We start from the raw sequence: 23,274 nt of genomic DNA, 5'->3' as shown, positions 1-23,274 counted from the left end.
CTGTTCTGGTCTAGTCTAGTCTAGTCTAGTTTAGTCTACTCTATTGTTCTGTTCTGTTCTGTTCTGTTCTACTCTATTCTACTCTTCTCTACTCTTCTCTACTATTCTATTCTATTCTATTCTATTTACTCTACTCTATTATTCTGTTCTGTTCTGTTCTGTTCTGCTCTGCTCTGCTCTGCTCTGCTCTATTCTATTCTATTGTAATCTACTCTACTCTACTCTACTCTATTATTCTGTTCTGTTCTGTTCTATTCTATTCTACTTTACTTTTCTCTACTCTACTCTATTATTCTATTCTATTCTATTCTATTCTATTCTATTCTATTCTATTCTATTCTATTCTACTCTACTCTACTCTACTCTACTCTACTCTATTCTATTTGTAAAGTGGATTGCTAGGTTCGGGCTTTGCATGTTGGGTGAGCTCAACAGTGGCAGATTGGAAACCACGGATCGTGGCTTTGTCGTAACGTGGCTAAGGCAGCAGGCACTTAATGCCATCCACTATAGCCTGCCTGCCCTTCTACATTATGTAACCGACATCCCAGGCATTTTTGTATCCTATCCCATTTCAAAGCCAATAGTGTGTGACCTTTGTTGGCTTAATCCCTGCTGTGACACAGAGACGGCGTATGGAAGAAATGCAAGAGAACGAAGTTCCAGTGGCATTGCAGACTTAAACATTACTTGGATGTGATTTCTAAACCCTTATTTGGAAATTTAAATCAATTTCGTAGCACTGCTTAGGATAACATACATGTAAGTACCCTGTTTCCCCCAAAATAAGACCTCCCCTGATAATAAACCCAATCTGGCTTTTGAGCACATGGCAATAAGGCCAAGCGCTTATTTCAGGGTTCAAAAAAAATATAAGACAGGGTCTTATTTTCGGGGAAACACGGTATCTCAATGCAGGAACAGATTTTTTTTTTTTAAAAAAAAGTCTGAAAGTGCGATTCTTACAGAGTGGCTCTTGACCAAACCAAATTGGCCGAGGGATAAATTTGGCAGTTTCTTTCGTCAGATCTTTTAATTCCCATACTTTTGATTTAAAGTTTCCTTAAAGTGATATCTCTGGAATGAGGAGCGTTCTCTTGCTCTCCTTATTTTGCACAAGGTGGCACACATGGCCTGCATTTTCACAATGCACATCATATGAATCGGTGTTCTGGATTGGAATTTGTACAGTTAAGATTTAACTGTTTTCTGGCTTTGCAAAAAAAAAACCAAAAAATTACTGAAGGATAAACTAAATATATGAGCTTGGTACTTAAAACCTGCCAAGCCATTAAAAAAAAAAAAAGAAGAAGCCAAGATTAAAACTAAATAAGCATAGCCTGTGGTAGGTTTTTTAACAGATCTGGTTAAATGCATTGAGTAAACTCAACCACAGAACTGCAAACTACATGAGTTGGGTTAATGTGCAATCAGCCTATTTCTATTTGTATAAACCCACTCTTTGTCAGCCTTTTGAGGTAGGCCAGGCCAGGCCAGGAAACAAACATGATGAGAACTTTTGAAACTTCACTTTTATAGGGTGTATGTGTATGTATGTATGTGTATATATATATATATATAAGGAAGGAAGAGACAGCTGCGATCTCACATTGCTCCTGGAAGCACGAAGCCGAGAACACCAGCCTGAAGATGACGAATGAGACTTCGTCGAAACGTCGCCAAGACACTTCCAATTTTACGTGGGAGAAGACCCGAATAACCAAAGACCTACATACAAACACCCGCGAAAACCTGAGAAAACAAATATATATATATATATATATATATATATATATATATATATATATATATATATATATATATATATATGTATATGTATATGTTTTTCTTCTAGCCAGATTTTCCCTACGTAGCCAAGATTTTTTTTGTAGCTCCAGCTCAGTAGAATCACATCTACTCGGTTCTGGGCTTTTTTCCTTTCTAACACCTAGCAAGCTCTAACTGCTAGGTAGGAGACCTAAATAGATCCATTTCTAGCTCGTTAGCTGTCATCAGTAGGCCACACCCATATCCTCCCTGTAAAGGTACAATATCAATTTTCTTACTTCTTCGTAGGGTTTATGTGTGTTTTTCTTCTAGCCAGGTTTTCCCTACGTAGCCAAGGTTTTTTTTGTAGCTCCAGCTCAGTAGAATCACATCTACTCGGTTCTGGGCTTTTTTCCTTTCTAACACCTAGCAAGCTCTAACTGCTAGGTGGGAGACCTAAATAGATCCATTTCTAGCTATATATATATATATATATATATATATATATATATATATATATATATAAAAAAGAATCTCGAAAACTTAACAGATTGTCTAGGTGGCTCAGCGGCTAAGACCCGGAGCTTGTCGATCAGAAAGGTCGGCAATTCGGCGGTTCGAATCCCTAGTACAGGTCTCCTTATTGAGCAGGGGGTTGGACTAGATGACCTCCGAGGTCCCTTCCAACTCTTATTAGTGTTAGATCTTCTTGGTGGCGTCCTGTTGAGACGGTCAAGGTGGGTCAATTTTGAGTTTCCTCCTCACCTCCCTGCCCCCTCTTTGCTCTCCAGGCCAAGGTGATGTTTCTGTATCGGCTGCTGCATTCTTCAAGATTATCTCTGTTTTTCCACCTACAATCAGGATGTTCTCCCTTTTTGCTCTTCACAACAATCCTGCGAGATAGCTTGAGCGAATCGCTGGCTTCCGTTCCGTAGCCAAGGAAGGATTTGATACCATGTCTGACTAGCTTTGATCTAAAACTTCGCCACTCTGATGCCTTTTATTTATTTATGTATGCATGCATTTTTTTCTTCAGGGGTTTAAGCGGTCCAAGGGAAGATATTTTGGTAGAAGGCTTTATCTGCAGGGAAAGTATTAAATCTTATATATATAAAAAAAGAGGACAGGGAGGAGGAAAATATCTTTCCTATTAAGCCCTTCTGTCTTGATGTTGATACAGGCAATGTCGGCTTTATTTTCAAGTTGAATGCCTGTCTGTTTGACCTTGGTTGAGCTGAGAAACTTAAAACAGGGTTGGGCCTAGTTTAAATTTGGATGAGAGAAATATTCCCAGAGATGAACAGAGAAGGTGAACAACATCCAGAGCAAGGCCATTGCAAACTATTTTCATGTTCTTTCTAAGAAAACTGTAAATATGTCATGAATTTTTTTTGGTGTGGGGGCGAGGGCTATGTTGGATGTGGGTTGCTCCGAACTGCAGTTATGCGAGGTAAGCCTCTACGTAGAGGTCAGAGGTGGGTTTCAGCAGGTTCTGACCAGTTCTGGAGAACCGGTAGCGGAAATTTTGAGTAGTTCAGAGAACCGGTAGTAAAAATTCTGACTGGCCCCGCCCCCATCTTTTCTCTGCCTCCCAAGTCCCAGTTGATCAGGAAGAAATGGAGATTTTGCAGTATCCTACCCCTGGATTGGGGAGGGAATGGAGATTTTGCAATATCCTTCCCCCAGGAGTGGGGAGGGAATGGGGATTTTGCAGTAACCTTCCCCTGGAGTGGGGAAGGAATGGAGATTTTGCAGTATCCTTCCCCTGCCACGCCCACCAAGCCACACCCACCTAGCCATGCCATGCCCACCAAGCCACACCCGCAGAACCGGTAGTAAAAAAATTTGAAACCCACCACTGGTACAGGTAGTCCTCAATTTATGACCACACCCCAGCCCCAAATTTCTGTGGCTAAGCGAGACAGTTGTTAAGTGGGTTTTGCCCCATTTTGCAAACTTTCTTGCCCCCGTTGTTAAGTGAGTCCACTTTCAGGTGTTAAATTAATAACAAGGTTGTTAAGCGAACCCTGCTTCCTCCCCCCACATTGACTTTGCTCATGAGAAGGTTGCAAAAGGGGATTGCATAATCCCCGGGGACGCTGCAGCCGTCATAAATACGAACCGGTTGCTGTGGGGCTGCTGCAAAAGTGTGAAAAACGATCCTAAGTGATCTTTTTCCGGTGCCCTTTTCTTTTTGTAACACCTCTGTGCCCATTTATTCCGAAATGCATCTTTGAACTGAATTCAGGAGGTTGCATAACTCAGTCCTATAGATAAGCCAGGAAGGCCTCAGTCTTCCTGGATCTTGCCACCCTGACACCCTGTGTGTTTAGGTGTCGAGAGAGAGAGAAAGAGAAAGCACAAATATGCCTTCGTCCCTCCGCCTGCTGACCTTTGGAATAGAATCATGTCGGATTTCGACCTCCCAAAATTCCCAGCCATATGACAGGACCACAAAGGCTGTCAGTCAGATTGTAAACAGGAAAATGACAGCTGCAAAATGGAGCCAAAGCTACGTTTTTTTGTTTCTGAATTTTGATAGACGTGACTTGCAACAGTCGTAGGTGTGGAAAACACTTCTAAGTCCCCTTTTTTCGGTGTGCCGTCATAATTTCGAACCCTTGTAAGTCGAGGATTACCTGTGTCTTTTCTAAACGAGTCAAGTCTCTGGGAAACAAGCTCATCCCCAACTTTTTTTTTCAGGCAGCTCGAATCGCTGAAGTTATAGGCGTTTTAATTTCTCGGAAATAAGCGGCTCTTGGACATGGCGCTTCAAAAGCACAGTTAGTCTCTCCATCATTCAAGCACCCTTTTGGAGCGCTGCCACGGCAAGACAGGCAGCCACGCCTGGCACGTGGACCGGAAGAGAAGAGGCACAAGAGAGTGCCTGATGGAGGGAAACTCTGGGGCTGGCGCTTGCCCGTGTTCTCTTCACCTTTGAGCAACGCTGCAAAAAAACCTCTCTCTCCCCCACCCTGTAATATTATGAAGATGGAGCCTTGCCAGCCCAGTTTGGCTAAAATCAGAAACTTCTTGCAAATTAGATTTTGGGTGGGGAAAAAATGCTTTTCGCAGAAAGGGAGAGTAAAACCAGCAGTTGGTGCAGCCTTCTGCGCGTAACTCTCTGCAGCTTTTAACAAAAGAATTTGCTTTGGCACAGCAAGAAAGGCAATTTCACGATGCCCTTTTAGACCAAAGACCAAAAAAACACACAAAAAAACCCCAAAACCCCCACTAAAACCAAAACCAACAACAGCGAACGATTCTCTGTTTCTAATCCACCAAACAATCCGTGCTTTGCGCTCCCCAACCCTTCTCCCTTCCTTTCTGCAAAGTTAGCGAGAGCTGTTGTTTTTTCCAACATGGCTTGGATGTTTTGGCAAAGGCAGCTCAAAAGTTCTGGCCTTCGCCTCTTTTGTCGGGAAGCAAGGCAAAAAAAAAAAAAAGTGTTGAAATAGCGGAGCAGGTTCGATTTCGTTTTTTTGGCTGCAGGGGACGGATGAGGGGACGGAGAGAAGGTCTCCTATGCCTCGATCAATTGGCGGAAGGAGCAAAGGAAAAGGCCAGGTCCTCCTGCTTTTAATTGAAAGTGCCCTCAGTCTTTGTGCTGGACTCATTTTGTTCCTTGGTGAGTTCTGTATTCCTGGCCAGGACAAACCTCCACTGTTTAGGCTGTGCCGTTTCCAGAAGTTGGTTTGGAGTGCTTACCTAGTTTGCTTTAGTCATTCAGTTTCTGGCAGGGGGCATTTGAGAACTGCACATTCCGAGCTCCAAAAAAATTCCTTTTCTGCTCTTTTATAAAGGTCCGAGAAGATGGCCGAGGCCAATGCCACCAGACAGTTTTGGAAGGTCCTCTGGACTGCTGCCCTCACCCTCTGCGTCCGTCTGCAGGTAAGCGAGAGCGGTGCTCATGGATCAGACGAAGAAAAGTCATAGTCAAAATACTGGGCAAGGAGCAGGGAGATGGGTTTGCAGTGCCGACTCAGGGGACGATATGGCCAGGACTCTCAAAAATGTATTTTTTAAAAAAAAAAATTCAGAAAGAACAAAACGTAAATTGTGTATGAAGTAAAAAAAAATAATAATAGTAAATTGTATACAGAGATTCTCAGTCATCCAGGTCGTGGATGTCCCAAAGATGCTTTTTCAAGTGGCAACTAGATTTTCTTGTTTTTCTTTGAAAACATTTAGCTTCTCATCGAAGAAGCTTCTTCAGCTCTGAGTTTTCTTTGAAGACCTTTCGCTTCTCATCCAAGAAGCTTCCTCAGCTCTGATTTTTCTTTGAAGACATTTCGCTTCTCATCGAAGAAGCTTCTTCAGCTGATTTTTCTTTGAAGACTTTTCGCTTCTCATCGAAGAAGCTTCTTCAGCTCTGATTTTTCTTTGAAGACGTTTCACTTCTCATCCAAGAAGCTTCTTCAGCTCTTCTTCTCAGAGCTGAAGAAGCTTCTTGGATGAGAAGCGAAATGTCTTCAAAGAATAACCAGGAAGTCCAAGTTGCCTCTTGAAAAAGCACCTTTGGAAGTAAATTGTATTTTATTTTATTTGAGTTATTTTTATTAAGTAAATTAAGTAATTGGTTAAGTAAGTTAATTAATTAAGTAAATTAAGTACATTTTTCATTTTTTGTTTTAAGTACATTTTATTTTATTTAATCTTTAAAAAGGCAAGAAATGGACAATATTTTATTTCTAACTTGTAAGTGTAGCCCTGATGTATTTTGGTTTTATGGTTTATGATTTTATAGTGCCTGGGTTTGATTGTTGTTATAAGCTGTCCAGAATTATATTTAAGATGGGTGTCCATACAGATCTTTTAAATAAAGAAATAAGTTAGGTGGCTCAGTGGCTAAGACACTGAGCTTGTCGATCAGAAAGGTCGGTGGTTCGAATCCCTAGTATAGGTCTCCTTTGTGAGCAGGGGGTTGGACTAGATGAGAATCACTGCTCTAGACAGTTGTTACCTAAGGGTAAAACTTCTGCCCTCCCCAGATGTTGCTGAAATAGACCTCCCTAAAGCCCTTGTCTCAAAAGGCAAGGATGGAAGAATTATGCTGGGAATTATGGGTCATAAATTCCTTCTTCTTTCAAAAGGAATCTACAATTTCCCACATAAGATAATTGCTTAACTATTATCTGTGAGTTCTTCATCGTACCCTAGTGTTTTGGTCAGCAGGACAAACATGAGGAAGAAATTATCACATTTTTAACTTAACTGACTTGTAGTTGTGTAGTCTTGTGCAAAAGGGCCCAGAAGCAAATGGGTGAAGATTAGATACAAAACCTCTCCCCGTTTCCCCCCAAAAGACAGTTACAAATTTGTCAAGCAGACTCGTCTGTGAAATATTTAGCGTTATCTTCAACATACTTGTGCATTGACAATGTAACCGCAAAGCTTACGCAAACCTCTGCTTTTACTTTATGACTAATGGTAGCTTTCTAGTTAATATTCTTGTGATCTAAACAGCTGTTACTCCTCCCCCCCTTTTTTTTGGCAGAATCTACATGGGGTAGTAAAGAGGGAAGCTGAGAGCTCAGTCCTGCTTTAGAAGTATTTGAGTATTAATATGTTTTTATATTGTAGAATGGTTTTTCCCCCCTTTAAAGCTTCCTCAAACACTATCGAACTGGGAATAGGTTACCACAATAAAACTGCTTTTTTTTTTATTATTTGATTTATATGCCGCCCTTCTCCGGAGACTCAGGGTGGCTTACAATGGGTTAAGCAATAGCCTTCATACTTTTTGTATATTTTATACAAAGTCAGCTTATTGCCCCCACAAACTGGGTCCTCAATTTACCTACCTTAGAAAGGATGGAAGGCTGAGTCAACCTTGAGCCTGGCGAGATTCGAACTTGCAGTAATTGCAGGCAGCTGAATGTTAATAACAGGCTATTAGTCTGCTGCGCCACCAGGCTTTTATTTATTTAAGGCATTTGCAAGGCCAATATCAATAGTGGAAGAGCGTGAGCAACGAACGGATTTTGAAATATACGCCATGAGGTCAACATAAGGAATTGACAAAACCAGCAACCAGATTTCTGCCTGAAAAATGAAAATGTCTGTAGAGATTCTTAGTCATCCAACTCGTGGTTCTCCCAAAGGTGCTTTTTTCAGGAGGCAACTGGACTTTCTTGTTTTTTCTTTGAAGAGCCTTGGTAGTACAGGGGTTTAAGGCACCCTGTTATTAAGCTTATTAAGACCAGCTGCCTGCAATTACTGCAGGGTTCGAATCTCGCCAAGGCTCAAGGTTGACTCAGCCTTCCATCCTTTCTAAGGTAGGTGAAATGAGGACCCAGTTTGTGGGGGCAATAAGCTGACTTTGTATAAATATACAAAAGGATGAAGGCTATTGCTGAGCACATTGTAAGCCGCCCTGAGTCTTCGGAGAAAGGCGGCATATAAATAAATAAAAAAAAAAGATGTTTTCGCTTCTCATCCAAGAAGCTTCTTCAGCTCTGATAGGATAGTATTCCCCATTATCCTGTCAGAGCTGACAATGGGGAATATTTAAAATGTGGCTCCTTTTATATTCCTGTTGATTTCAAGATGACAGATTGCTATGCAAGCATGTTCTGGATGTAGGGGAAGCTTCATGATGTTCAGGATGCTTGACAGTGGATATTTAGATACAGGTGATGGGTTAGAGAGATGCTTTATTAGTGCAAAACAAAATTTGGAGAAGAGTATTGATACACGCTGTATTTGATTTATGCTCAGCGTTGCTAGAAAGAATAATATAACTACACTGGAAAATAATCTATAGAGAAATACCGTTTCTAGAAAACGTCCAGCTAGTTATGTTTCCAAATGCATGGAATGTAAGTTAACCCAACTGAATTGTAAAACAATGTTCAAAGTGCCCTTAAGGTTGTCATTACAAGACTGTTGTGAACTGTGAACTGTGAACTGTTGGTATTTACCAGTGGTGGGTTTCAAAAATTTTTACTACCAGTTCTGTGGGAGTGGCTTGGTGGGTGTGGCATGGCTTGGTGGGCGTGGCTTGGTGGGCGTAGCAGGGGAAGGATATTGCAAAATCTCCATTCGCACCCCACTCCAGGGGAAGGATACTGTAAAATCTCCATTCCCTCCCCAATCCAGGGGAAGGTTATTGCAAAATCCCCATTTCCTCCCAATCAGCTGGGACTCTGGAGGCAGAGAATAGATGGGAGCGGGGCCAGTCAGAATTTTTACTACCGGTTCTCCGAACTACTCAAAATTTCCGCTACCGGTTCTCCAGAACTGGTCAGAACCTGCTGAAACCCACCTCTGGTATTTACCATTGAGATGGTCAATTTCTTTTGCCTCATAATCTTATTTTCACTGAACTTTACCGTGCCAAAATTCTGCTCGATTGAGAGGAATGACTTATAATGTTTTTCTGCTGCCATGACATATATCATTCTGGAAGATTTTTTACCAGCTGAAAAACAGCAGTGGCCAAAATGTTGCAGTTTTAGAAGTATAAATTTCACCTGACTCTGATCTGCATAATTGTTCATCTCCAATGGTGGTCCATGACTCTGTAAGTTTATTATTTCAGATATATTAAAAAAAGAAGAAAAAAAAGACATTGACTGCACTCTCAGAGTGGTTTACAGAATCAGCCTATTGCCCTCAAACAATCTGGGTCCTCCTTTTACTGGATGGAAGGCTGAGTCAACCTTGAGCCGGTCAGAATCAAACTCCAGGCTGTCGGTAGAGTTAGCCTGCAATACTGCATTTTATCCACTGGGCCATCCTGTAAAACCTAGAAATCATAAAATAGCATTACAATAAAGCCAAGATCCCTAAAAATCATAACCTCATCAAACCACTCGCATTGGGCTCAACATTGCAAAGACTTCGGCTTTCTTCCCATTTGGCTGATTCAACATCTAACCAGCTGGAGGCCAAAGAATTTGTTTTTTTTTTTTTAATGGTTCTTTCCTTTCTTCCTGTTTTCGAAATCGTTATTTCACTTCTGTTGTGAATTGTCCGCGAAGAGGTGAGAAGTTAATGCGAATAACACCCATTTGGAAGTACTGAGATGGATTTTTCCAGACTGTGTCTGGTCCATTTCTTTTTTTTCTTTTTTTTTCCCCTTTTTTCCATATAGAGAACTTGGTCGCTCATATAATACTCAATCTCAGCTGCAGAAAGTTAAACACTTCAAATTAATAAGCCTTTGTCTTATTAATAATAATAATGCAATTTTAGAAGAATATTTTACTTCCTAACAAACGTGAGCAGCTGTTGTTGTGGCAGATTATTATTATTATTATTATTATTATTATTATTATTATTATTATTATTATTGGTTTTTTTAAAAAAATAATTCTGCTTTCTTGAATGCACGGGTGGATGAAATCAGTTTACAAATATTCCTACTGAGCAGCAAGATTTCAAGAGAGGCATTTCCAGTAACTCAGGGCCCAGAGAAAAGACAGCTGTTGCTTTTCTATTGACAGCTGCTTTTCTATTGATTCACCGTATTTTTCGGAGTATAAGACGCACCTTAGTTTTTGGGGAGGAAAATAAGAAAAAAGCTGATTGGGTGGGTGGATTGGCCCTCCGGAATACCCCCAATCAGCTGTTCCCAGAGGTGAATTTTAGCAGCAGGTTCCTTGGTTGTGAGTTCTGTGCCTTGGTTTTTTTTCCTGCCTCTGAAACTTCTGAAACTGTTTCAGAAAAAACTTTTTTTTCCTGCCTCTGAATGCCTCCGAAACAGAGCTTCAGAAAAAAAGCTTCTGAAGCTCTGTTTGGGGGCTTCTTTTCTGAAGCTCTGTTTGGAGGCTTTTTTTCTGAAGCTCTGTTTGGAGGCTTTTTTTTCTGAAGCTCTGTTTGGAGGCTTTTTTTTTCTGAAGCTCAGTTTGGAGGCTTTTTTTCTGAAGCTTTTTGTCTGATGCTTTTTTCAACCTCTGAAACCTCTGTTTGAGAAGCTGATCGGGGCTACATTCGGAGTATAAGAAGCACCCAGATTTTCACCCTCTTTTTTGAGGGAAAAAAGGTGCGTCTTATATTCCAAAAAAGTACTATTTTCCAGCAAAAGTAAACCTCCAGATCTGTGCATTTTCCACTAGGAAGTATTTTTAAAGTAATGTCCCCCCCCCCCCAGCACACATCACTGAAACAGCACTGATGATGTTGCCTAGTCTGGGTAATGAAATGTTTGCAAGAAAACAACCAAGCTCAGAGAGCACCAAGGACCCTTCAATTAGATTTAAACTGTTCCTTAGCACAATATTGTTACTGCTGGCGTTGGCAGTAATTGGTTATGGAATTGGCTTAATTTATTTATGTGGCTTGTGTCTGCCTTTTCCTTTTCAACAGCTCAGCTAGCTTACATGGGGCTGTTCTCTTCAACTTGCCCCATAGTTAGTCACAGAGAGAGTGACTGTCACTAAGTGAACTTGGAGATGTGATTGGAGATGATTTGGATCTAGCTCTTCCTGGTTCCAATCTACAAACTTAACCCTTACATCAGTGGTGAAATCCAATTTTTTTTTTTACTACGGGTTCTGAGGGCGTGGCTTGGGGAGTGTGTGGTGTGGCTTGGTGGGCGTGACAGGGAAAGGATACTGCAAAATCTCCATTCCCACCCCACTCCAGGGGAAGGATACTGCAAAATCTCCATTCCCACCCCACTCCAGGGGAAGGATACTGCAAAATCCCCATTCCCTCCCCACTCCTGGGGGAAGGATATTGCAAAATCTCCATTCCCACCCCACTCTGGGGCCAGCCAGAGGTGGCATTTGCCGGTTCTCCGAACTACTCAAAATTTCCACTACCGGTTCTCCAGAACCTGTTAGAACCTGCTGGATTTCACCCCGGCTTACATTATTTTGACTGTTTATGTCTGTTTTCCTCTTAGACATCTTGCTGAATACACATAGTCCTTACGACGGCAATGGAGGCCAAAGTTTCTTTTGTTAAGTGAAGTGAGTTTTCTCCCATTTTACGACTTTTCTTGCCATGGTTGTTAAGTGAATCTCTGCACTTGATAAGTGAGTAACCCGGTTGTTAAGTGAACCTGGCTTCCCCATTGACTTTGCTTGGGAGAAGGTCATAAGACGGATGGACTCATGTGACCTGGGACATAGCAATTGCCATAAATAGGAGTCAGTTGCCAAGCGTCTGAATTTTGATCACATGATCATGGGGGTGCTGCAAATGTCGTAACTGTGAAAAATGGTCATAAGTCACATTTTTCAGTGCCGTTGTAACTTCCAACGGTCACTAAATCAACTGTTGTAAGTTGCGAACTACCTGTATATATGTGTGTCCATATGTGTTGGGAGGAGGAGGGGGAGAGAGAGAGAAAAAAAAAACAAAGAAAGAAAGAAAGAGAAAGAAAAAGAGAAACAGAAACAGAAAGAAAAAAGAAAGAAAGAGAAAGAAAGAAAGAGAGAGAGAGAAAGAAAGAAAGAGAGAGAAAAAGAGAGAAAAAGAAACAAAGGAAAAAAAGAGAGAGAAAGAGAGAAAAAGAAAGAAAAAAGAGAGAAAGAGAAAGAAAGAGAAAGAAACAGAAACAGAAACAGAAAGAAAAAAGAAAGAAAGAGAGAGAGAAAAAGAGAGAAAAAGAAACAAAGAAAAAAAGAAAGAGAGAAAGAGAGAAAAAGAAACAAAGAAAGAAAAAAGAGAGAAAGAGAAAGAAAAAGAGAAACAGAAACAGAAACAGAAACAGAAAGAAAAAAAGAAAGAAAGAGAAAGAAAGAAAGAAAGAGAGAGAAAAAGAGAGAAAAAGAAACAAAGGAAAAAAAGAAAGAGAGAAAGAGAGAAAAAGAAACAAAGAAAAAAGAGAGAAAGAGAAAGAAAGAAAGAGAGAAAGAGAAAGAAACAGAAAGAAAGAAAAAAGAGAGAAAGAGAAAGAAAGAAACAGAAAGAAAGAAAAAGAGAGAAAAAGAAAGAAAGAGAGAGAGAAAAGAGAGAATTATCTTATGAATTAAGTTTATGAATGATCTAAATTGAGCTGGAAACCAACTGACTACGGAAAGATAAAGCTAAAATACTTCAGGACGTGACTTGTGTGCCTGCGTGTATTCCTATATTGTATTGCAAATACTTGCCATGGAATGGAATGGAAGCGATACATGACTTTCCCCCCCCACTCCTGTAGAGTTAGTTTTAATATGTATTTATGTCTCTGGTGGGAATCGTCTTGGAAACGAGAGTGCAATTAGATTATGAGAGAAATACATTTTGTTTAGCATTGAGAGTCTTCAGGGTTTTCCCCAACATCCTGTTGGTTTATTCTCTTTTGTTAATCACAGCTTTTTATCTTTCTGTCATGTGTACAAATTCAGATATGTAACAGTCCTGAATGGGGGAAGTTATACAGCATTTGGCGGTTAGCTCGCTCTTGTTTAAAATGTGGATTAGAAAAATATAATTGTTTTTTTCTTTACCTAATCTCATGGAAAATCTTTGTGATGTTTTTATACGATTGATGCAAAACGGGATCAGTGGTGAAATTCAATTTTTTTTTTACTACCGGTTCTGTGGGCCCATGTGGCTTGGTGGGGGTGGCAGGGGAAGGATACTGCAAAATCTCCATTCCCACCCCACTCCAGGGGAAGGATACTGCAAAATTCCCATTCCCTCCCCACTCCTGGGGGAAGGATATTGCAAAATCTCCATTCCCTCCCCACTCTGGGACCAGCCAGAGGTGGTATTTGCCAGTTCTCCAAACTACTTAAAATTTCCGCTACCGATTCGCCAGAACCTGTCAGAACCTGCTGGATTTCACCCCTGAACAGGATGTATTAAAGACTGAAAAGAAGATAAATAGCAGAAATGTCTCAATTTAAAAGAAGTTACAGATAGGGACCCATCAGTGGTGGGTTTCTACCAGTTCCAAAGAAGAGGGAGTCAAGCTATTCTCCAAAGCACCTGAGGGCAGGACAAGAAGCAATGGGTGGAAACTAATCCAGGAGAGAAGCAATTTAGAACTAAGGAGAAATTTCCTGACAGTTAGAACAATTAATCAGTGGAAGAACTTGCCTCCAGAAGTTGTGAATGCTCCAACACTGGAAATTTTTAAGAAGATGTTGGATAACCATTTGTTTGAAGTGGTGTAGGGTTTCCTGCCTGGGCAGGGGGTTGGACTAGAAGACCTCCAAGGTCCCTTCCAACTCTGTTATTCTATTCTATTCTATATAGAGGCGTAAAAGCGTTGGGGCCTATTTCTGTAATATTTTGGGATAGCTGTTCAAATTTAAATGGGATTTTTATGGCTCAGAAATGATGACGATGAGCTCAAACTTCCTTAATTTTCTTCACTCTGCTTGATGGATCTGAACCCAGGCATTCCCCCTCCTCCCGTCTTAGCCACAATTAGACAATTGTGTTTCCTCTTCATCTGACATGCATCGTTTTATCTCCTGTTTGTTGCAACGTGCAACAAAACAGAGCAGAAAACCGTTCTCATTTTTTACGAACTTTTCTGCTTTTGATTCCCTCATCCCACTGTTGAAAGAGGAGAAAATATTGAGAAGGAGATCCAGGAAGATGCACTCTCTGCATTGCATCTTCGCCTTGTGATTAATCTGGAAGTGATTTCCGTTAGCTCACGTCATTTTTCTTTTTTTAATTGCGTGTCGCCGAAGAGCATTTTATTGGGTGTTGCAAAGACGTGAACTAGTGCAGAGGAAAACATCCCAACTTATCCCAAGAGCATGTATGGATTTGCCTCTTTCTGTCTCTGTTTAAGATAGAAAGTGAGTTTTTGTTTTTTGTAAAAAAAAAAAAAAAACTGGTTTTTTTTTTTGCCATGAGAAAGTTATTTAAGAATTGCTGTGAATGCTTGAATATATAACAGAATAACAAAGTTGGAAGGGACCTTGGAGGTCTTCTAGTCCAACCCCCTACTCAGGCAGGAGACCCTGTCATTTGAGACAAATGGTTGTCCAATCTCTTCTTAAAAATTCCCAGTGTTGGAGCATTCACAATTCTGGAGGCGAGTTGTTCCACTGATTAATTGCTCTAACTGTCAGGAAATTTCTCCTTAGTTCTAAGTTGCTTCTCTCCTTGATTAGTTTCCACCCATTGCTTCTTATCCTGCCCTCAGGTGCTTTGGAGAATAGCCTGACTCCCTCTTCTTGGTGGCAGCCCCTGAGATATTGGAACACTGCTATCATGTCTCCCCTAGTCCTTCTTTTCATTAAACTAGGCTACATTTTCGATAAATGAGAGCACCAAGGAAGAAGGCGGTGCTTAAAGAGTCAAGTCTTACTGGCTACATACCGCAACTGGTCCAGGGGTATTGCAAACTGACCTAACGGTCATGGAATGCCGACTGACTCTTATGTTATGGTTTTTGTTAGCTTCTTTTACTGGCGAGCAAAAAACTTCAAAGGGATCCATCCAACAATTATTAAATAAGTCTTTGGCTTTTTATTAGCTCGATGTTTTCAGGTTAGGCTCAACAATGAATGAGTTCAGGAAGGGCTTGGCCCTTTATTCTGGAATAAAACCTTGAATGGAACATAATCTAATCCTCCCAAGGGTATTGTGAAGAGCACGAGCAAAATTACGTTTTATTGAGCAATGCCGGGTGAACGATTGTGATTAGCCATTCGGCTGCAAAAACAAAGCACTCAGCGTATTTGCCCTTGCCAAAAAAATACTATTGTCGAAACAGGAAAAACAGGCAAGTGGGTCAGCCACCCTGTTCCTCCATGGAGCCAAATGTCTCTGATTTTGATATAACAGTGATTTAGTTTCTGCAGTAGGCCGAGGTCTCTGCTTTTGATCGATGAACAACAGCATGTGCAACCAGAAGTGGGTTTCACATAATTTTACAACCGGTTCGTTGCACACTGAAAATGTGCGTGCACGCCTTCCTTTGCTCACACGTGTGGCTTGCACGCATGCACGTGGCTTAGAAAACATGACTAAATAGGACAACCATAGCGGTTGGGTGGGTGCAGGGGTGAAATCCAGCAGGTTCTGACAGATTCTGGAGAATCAGTAGTGGGAATTTTGAGCAGTTCAGAGAACCGGTAGTGGAAATTTTGAGTAGTTTAGAGAACTGGCAAATACCACCTCTGGCTGGCCCCAGAGTGGGGTGGGAATGGAGATTTTGCAGTATCCTTCCCCCAGGAGTGGGGAGGGAATGGAGATTTTGCAGTATCCTTCCCCCAGGAGTGGGGAGGGAATGGGGATTTTGTAGTATCTTTCCCCTGGAGTGTGGTGGGGATGGAGATTTTGCAATATCCTTTCCCCAGGAGTGAGGAGGGAATGGAGATTTTGTCCATTGCCTACGTGATGCAAACATTTATTGATATACCACGTTTTCAGCCATAGTAGAGGAGGTGCTGGAGAAAGGCTCTAACTTAAACTTGGTGAGCCGAAAGAGAGGACCTAAAGGCCCTGGGAATGGACATTAACAACTGGGAAACCTTGACCTCCGATCGTTCAGCTTGGAGGCTAAAGACGCAGCATGGCCTTCTCCAATTCGAAGAGACACTTGTTCGGCAGGCTGAGGCAAAGAGGCAGTCCCGGAACCAGCGAAATCTGGAGGCTGGGCAGGGGACAGAATGTATCTGCCCTCAGTGTGGAAGGGATGGTCACTCTCGAATTGGCCTTTTTAGTCACACCAGATGCTGTTTTAGGACCTCTTTCCAGAGCACGATACCATAGTCTCTTGAGACTGAAGGATGCCAATGATGGTGCCAAGGCTGAACCAAGAGATTGTTGTTATAACAGCAACCGTTGTTATAAAATGGCTTAATTCGCCTGTATGAATTTCCCTTAAACTCTTCACAGCACAAGAACGCTGTGTAATGAAGGGAAATTGAGGGAAAGGGGATTTAATGTGACTTTGCTACTGTGAATTTTCTCTGCCTCCCTCTTCCTTTATCTCCTGGCAGGAAGCTTTCAGCTGCAGCAGCAAAAACCCCGTTCCCTAATTTTGCATCCCGGGCGTCCAATTAATATAACCATTTTTTTTTTTACTACTTAAAAGATTTTATATTCTTTATTATGCAAGTTAGTTCCAGAGTCGCATTTCAACCCTAGCCCGCTTCATGCAAGCTTTATTGTTAGAATTGAAATTTAAGCCTCATTAGGATTAAGTGTTTAGTAGCATAATTTGCCAATTCCAAGGGCCATGAATAGATCCTCTGTATATAAAGTGCATCTGATATTTTATACGGACTTAAACCCAATATGTTATCTTTAACCAAAGGAAATTATGAAGAAGGCTTTTCTTTCCCCCCAAGGGTTTGTTTTCCTTTCCCATTTTCATTCTGTCAACTTAACATCTTTGGGGTCAAAATTGAGGTTGGCGATTGAGCTCTTGAATTTATGAAAAGAAGGGGGGTGCAGGAGGAATAATAGGACCGCTGCTATTTTTTATTTTTAACTTCTCCTTCCAAATCAGGGCAAACCATATTACATGGGTGCCTCTGCTATATAATTACGATAGCAAAATGTTGGCAGGAATGGGAATATTTGTGCTAATAGAGCCCATTGTTTAGTTCCTGCAGACTGTAATTGCACTGAAGATAACATGTATCAATAAAGGAGAATAGTTGTAGCTCAGGGTTGAAAGGAAAGGTCCTTGGTGCTCTTTGAGCTTGCTCGTTTTCTTGTAAACGTTCATTACCCTAACTAGGTAACATCATCAGTGCTAGAAGGGAGCAAAACCCCAACTCCCAGCTTTTGTAGGGATGAACTGCCACTTTTCAGGAAATTAATTAAAATTAAAGGCGTTTCGCTTCTCATCCAAGAGCTGAAGAATGGACGAGAAGCGAAACATCTTCAAAGAAAAAACAGAAAGTCCAGTCGCCTCTTGCAAAAAGCACCTTTGGGACAACCATGACCTGGATGACTGAGAATCTCCGTAGACCTTGGAAGGCTGGAAGGCTGAGTCAACCTTGAGCCTGGTGAGATTCGATCTGCCAAATTACAGGCAGCCAGCAGGCAGCAGAAGCAACCTGCAGTACTGCACTCTCACCACTGGGCCACCATGTCTCTTGAAACCTATACCTGGATCTGCAATCCCAATGCAACACTTTAACCCCCATGCTACACTGTCTCCCACACTTCCTGACCAACATGCTTCCTAATTATTAAATTAACCCTTAATCCGGTTTGCAGGATGCATTAAACCCAATAGACTAAATTCACACAAGATGCGAAACCAGAATAACAATAGCAATAAGGCTTATATACTGCTTCACAGTGCTTTACAGCCCTCTCTAAGTGGTTTACAGAGTCAGCATATTTGCCCCCAACAATCTGGGTCCTCATTTTACCCACCTCGGAAGGATGGAAGGCTGAGTCAACCTTGAACCTTGTGAGATTCGAACTGCCAAATTGCAGGCAGCCGGCAGTCAGCAGAAGCAGCCTGCAGTACTGCACTCTAACCACTGCGCCACTGAGGCTCTGCTGGTTCAAGATATGGGTGGGTGCTCTATATGTCCTTCTGAGCTTGCCGAACAACAACTCCAAGTCTCCCTGGCCTTTGCTTTGGGGCTGCTGGCAGGTATAATATGGGCAACGTCAACCAAGACCTAAGTTGCCCATTGGGTGCCAAAGAGCTCTAACCATTCGCCAGCTTCTTAATCTGCTTTTTCACATTCTATTTTTAATCCTTCCGCTTCTGTTCGAACCACTTTGTTTTTTAGGATGATCGCCAGTGTGTTGAATTCTCGTTGCTGCGTTGCCTTTCCAACAAGACAGAAATTTGGGATAAAAATAAATCAAAGCCCAGCCCAGCCCAGCCTGGCTCTTTGAAAGAAGTGGGTCACTTCGTCTCTCAAGGAACACTTTCCGAATGCATTACTTTTCAAGTGGTGGTCTGATAAAACGCTGCCTTCTTGGGTTGCTTGAAAGTGGCTGTTGCTTTTCTCTGCTGTAAAAGGATCAGCCTTAAGAAGCACCGGATCAAATGTTAGCACCCCGAGGCAGCTGTTTAGCCAAGGGAAAACCAAAACACAAAACATTGTGCTGATAAGGGGGTAACAATCAGGCTGGTGCTCAGTTGCAGGGGTGGGCTTCAAAAATTATAGCAAGGGGTTCTCTGCCTGGTTGCTGGGTGGGCATGGCCATGGTGGGCATGGCCTAGTTGGCCTCCTGCACCACGGTAGGGGGGGGCAGCATTTTTGCCCTCCCCGGGCTCCAGATGCTTTCCTTGAGCTTCCGGGAAGGCGAAAACGGCCTCCCCAGGCTCCAGAGACCCTCTGGAGACTGGAAACGGACCCATTTACTTCTTGAATCTCTGGTAGGCCTATTTTTCAGCCTTCCTGAGCCTCCACATGTGCCCTGTACTTACCTGCATCTAAAATGGGCCACATGGGGACTCCTGGGAGGGGCGGGGTAGGGTGGGCAGATCCAGCCAGGAATGGGATTTGGGGGTTCTCTGAACTGCACAAAATCTTAGCAAGAGGTTCTCCCAAACCCCTACGAACCCCCAGCAGCCCCACCCCTGCTCTGTTGATTTCAGTTCTAGGGCTTTTTTTAATGACCTGGAAATAAGTTCTGTTCTCGCAGACTCCTGGTTTTCTGTGGCTAAAGAGCTGCTTCATTGGTTCTTGATGTGATGCCTAGGAAGAAATGTCCATCTGGGTTCAGTTCCAAGTGGGGGGAAAGACACTGGAAACAAGGAGGCTGCTTGGAAGGATGGTTTAATGGTGAAGCAGAGCCACCAAGCACGTGTGATTCTGGGTAGCTGACGACATGGAGTGGAAAGAGAGAGAGATTTATACTCTCTCTTGGGCCTTGCCCTTGAGCTTCCTGTTCCTGTGCAATAAATGTATCCTACTGGTTGTCAGACTCCCAGTGGGGTCACAGCTAACCTTGTAGGCTGTCTGTGTCCCAGGCTTGGTTGAATCTTGCTGGGTGATGATGTAATGAAGAGTTCTGAAAGGGTGTTGGGCATTCCTATTATGCAGTGGTGAAATCCTGCCGGCTCTGTCCGGCTCGCGCCAGCCGGTAGCAGCGGTGGCGTGTGGTTTGTTGAATTGGTAGCGGCAGCAGTGCGAGGCTGTGCCCACCTGCCTGGATGTCATTACTTCCTGGTTTTTAACCCTCTGCACATGCACAGAGGGTCAAAGATTGGACGTGATGATGGCGTGTGCACTTTTGAACTGGTAGGGAAGGTAAGTAGATTTCACCTCTGCTATTATGGCTCAATGGCTTTATCCTGGTTTGAATCTTGAGTGAGGGCTAATCCTATCACCCTGGAGCTGAAGGCCTTTTGTCTTGTAGACAAGATGGCCCAGTCTTTCTGGGGCTATTAACAAAGGTGGGGGCTCCTTTTTTTTTTTTAATTTGATTTATATGCCGCCCTTCTCCGGAGACTCAGGGCGGCTTACAATGCGTTAAGCAACAGCCTTCATACTTTTGTATATTTATACAAAGTCAGCTTATTGCCCCCACAAACTGGGTCCTCAATTTACCTACCTTAGAAAGGATGGAAGGCTGAGTCAACCTTGCGCCTTGGTGAGATTCGAACCTGCAGTAATTGCAGGCAGCTGGTCTTAATAACAGGGTGCTTTAGACCACTGTACTACCAAGGCTCTTTCCAAGAGCATGCTTCTCCTTTTCTCATCCAGGGATATATAATATTCTGCCTTTTTAATATTTCCTAAAATATTTGATTCTTCTAGGAAGGGTGGGTGCTAACTTTCTTCAGCTGCATAGCTGCCGAAGCAGATATTTGCAATTGTAGGATTAAACAGCATCATTGGGTTTCCATTGTGGTTGACTCGTCAAATGACGTTTTGGAAGCTGTAGGTATTTCATTTATTTGTTCCTCCATCAAATGACTCTGAAGACGTCAGGCACGAAGAATCAGAACTATCCATTCCTTTCCAGTTAAGCTGATTTATTGCTCACGCCTATGCACAAGGATCTAGTCAACTACTGTAACAGTACTAAATTGTCATTAGATGAGACTCAATGGAATTCAAGAGGGATTGGACCAGGGGTGAAATCCAGCAGGTTCTGACAGGTTCTGGAGAACCGGTAGTGGAAATTTTGAGTAGTTCGGAGTACTGGCAAATACCACCTCTGGCTGGCCCCAGAGTGGGGTGGGAATGGAGATTTTGCAATATCCTTCCCCTGGAGTGGGGTGGGAATGGAGATTTTGCAGTATCCTTCCCCTGCCACGCCCACCAAGCCACGCCCACAGAATCGGTAGCAAAAAAAAATGGATTTCACCACTGGATTGGACTTAGACTGTTTGTGGGAATGTAACGATACTAGGCTGATTCCTCTCTCGACTTCACCCTCAGGCTCCTTTTCTCCTACACTACCCTAAACAATAGAACAAAACAATTACAGGATTTAAACATTATTACGTCGGACATTAAAAGCTAAAACGTTAAAATTAAGGCAAAGGACAGAAATCTTAGAGGTCCTCTTCTCAGAGCGAGATTCCTGCAACAGCAGCTCAGCTTCTAAAATTTGGCTTCTTTGTTGGAGAACTACGACCACGATAACATCAAAATGTGCCAAGAAGTCAGTACCGTATTTTTCGGAGTATAAGACGCACCTTTCTCCCCCCTAAAAGGGGGTGAAAATTTAGGTGCGTCTTATACACCGAATGTAGCCCCCGCCCACCCACTGGCCCCCACCCTTTGGCCTCTGCCTCCCAGCAGTTTACCTCCATGCAGCAAGCAGCAAGAAGAAACAGCTCGTTTCAGCTTCAGCACAGCCTAATTAGCAGAAGTTGATTGGATCGGCCTCCCGACTCTCAGCTATTTTGCTCTCAGCTGTTTTGCGCAGGCCTCTGCTGCTTTCTGCAAGGAGGTAAATTGCTGGAGCAGATTTTTTTTTTTCCCTTGTGCTAATCAAGCTATGCTGAAAATGAAAGTAAAGCAGGCTGTTTGCTGTTTGCTGCAAGGAGGCAAAATTGCTGGGAGGCAGAGGCAGATTTCTTTCTCTTGTTTTCCTCACCAAAAAAGGTAGGTGCGTCTTTTTTTTTTTTTTTTTTTTTTTTTTAATTTGATTTATATGCCGCCCTTCTCCGGAGACTCAGGGCGGCTTACAGTGCATTAAGCAATAGCCTTCATACTTTTGTATATTTATACAAAGTCAGCTTATTGCCCCCACAAACTGGGTCCTCATTTAACCTACCTTAGAAAGGATGGAAGGCTGAGTCAACCTTGAGCCTTGGAGAGATTCGAACCAGCAGTAAATTGCAGGCAGCTGTGTTAATAACAGGGTGCTTTAAACCACTGTAGTACCAAGGTCTTATAGTCCGGTGCGTCTTATACTCCAAAAAATACGGTAAACCTTTTCCAGTACCACTGAACTTACCCCCATGTTTACATGCTTAAAATTGCATGGTGGTTAATTCACGACTTAACGTCGAGATTCTTCCTGACAGACCAATTCCAATCTTCATGGCAACAAGCAATTCTGGGGAAAATGTATCTGGGATGGCTTGTCACTCGAGCAATGCTCTTTTTTGAAATACCCTTCGGCTGGAAGAATCATCAGAGAACTTGCCTTCGATATGGAATTCCAGAGTGAGGTCAGCCATGTTCCAGCCCACATTACAGCTTGCACAACTTATTTCCAGATGGGATCTGGGCAGATATTTAATTATTTTAGCCTCCCCTGGAAAGCGAAGTATCTTTCTCAGAGCCAGGCATGATATTTTACTCTCCGCCATTCTTAACGGAAGATTCCCCAAAGTCCTCATGTATATGAGAACCTGTCCACGTAGCGCAATTTTTTTTTATTATTTAAGAAAATTTATAGGGCCGCCCACTCACTCTCAACGACTCTGGGCAGATTACAAAAATAAAAACCCAATGTATAAACAGTGTGTCAGCGTTCCAAGTAATGCACCCATAGAAAACAAACTCTGAGTTCCTCAAAGAACAGTTTATTGGATACATCATATTGACACAAACTGGTAAAAGCTGACTCTGAGATTTCCCGCAGCTTTCACCTAATTAAAAGTAAATGTTTTCCCCTTCTCCCCCCCCCAAGTACTGGTCACACTGTCCAATCCAGGTGCTGGCTGGTTGCTGTGTTACTGGCTCCTCCTCTGGCCAGCCACCTGTGAGAATGTCCTTGGTTCCCAGAGGAAAACTTCATTGTTTTGGCTACAAAACCCCATCTAATTATTCCCCCTCTCCCACTACTGTGTGGCAACCCTGAAGCCTCCGAGGTGGCTTCAGCCAGGCTCACTTCAGGGTTGACACAGTGATAGATAGAAGCCAATTTCATTTGTGGGAGGGGTCAGTTGAACTGGATTCATTTTTTAAAATCTCCATCTGTAGTTGGGTAGCTACCGCTTCCGTGGTTCTGCAGTCACTTCAGAGGTGGTATTCGGCAGGTTCTGACCAGTTCTGGAGAACCAGTAGGGGAAATTTTGAGTAGTTTGGAGAACCGGTAAATACCATCTCTGACTGGCCCCGTCCCCATCTATTCTCTGCCTCCCAAGTCTCAGTTAATGGGGAGGAAATGGAAATTTTGCAGTAAGCTTCCCCTGGAGTGGGGAGGAAATGGGGATTTTGCAGTAACCTTCCCTTGGAGTGGGGAGGGAATGGAGATTTTGCAGCA

At 42.5% G+C, this 23,274-nt stretch overlaps 1 protein-coding gene across 1 annotated transcript in view; it reads left to right on the top strand.

The window, feature by feature from the left end:
* The first annotated feature begins 2,431 nt into the window (after positions 1 to 2,431).
* Positions 2,432 to 23,274, top strand: part of ADAMTSL3 (ADAMTS like 3) — a 171,168-nt gene continuing 150,325 nt past the window's right edge. The window contains 6 exon segments of the mRNA XM_070953816.1: positions 2,432 to 2,458; positions 2,460 to 2,498; positions 2,501 to 2,570; positions 2,573 to 2,662; positions 2,948 to 2,969; positions 5,571 to 5,658. Coding sequence (XP_070809917.1) covers positions 2,432 to 2,458; positions 2,460 to 2,498; positions 2,501 to 2,570; positions 2,573 to 2,662; positions 2,948 to 2,969; positions 5,571 to 5,658 — 336 coding nt within the window.

The sequence above is a fragment of the Pituophis catenifer genome, unplaced genomic scaffold (assembly GCF_029215685.1).
Source record: "Pituophis catenifer annectens isolate HBS135680 unplaced genomic scaffold, rPitCat1.0.hap2 SCAF_14, whole genome shotgun sequence".
Taxonomy (NCBI): Eukaryota; Metazoa; Chordata; class Lepidosauria; order Squamata; family Colubridae; genus Pituophis; species Pituophis catenifer.
The sequence above is the reverse complement of the archived record's forward strand: the minus strand, read 5'-3'. Positions and strand labels throughout refer to the sequence as shown.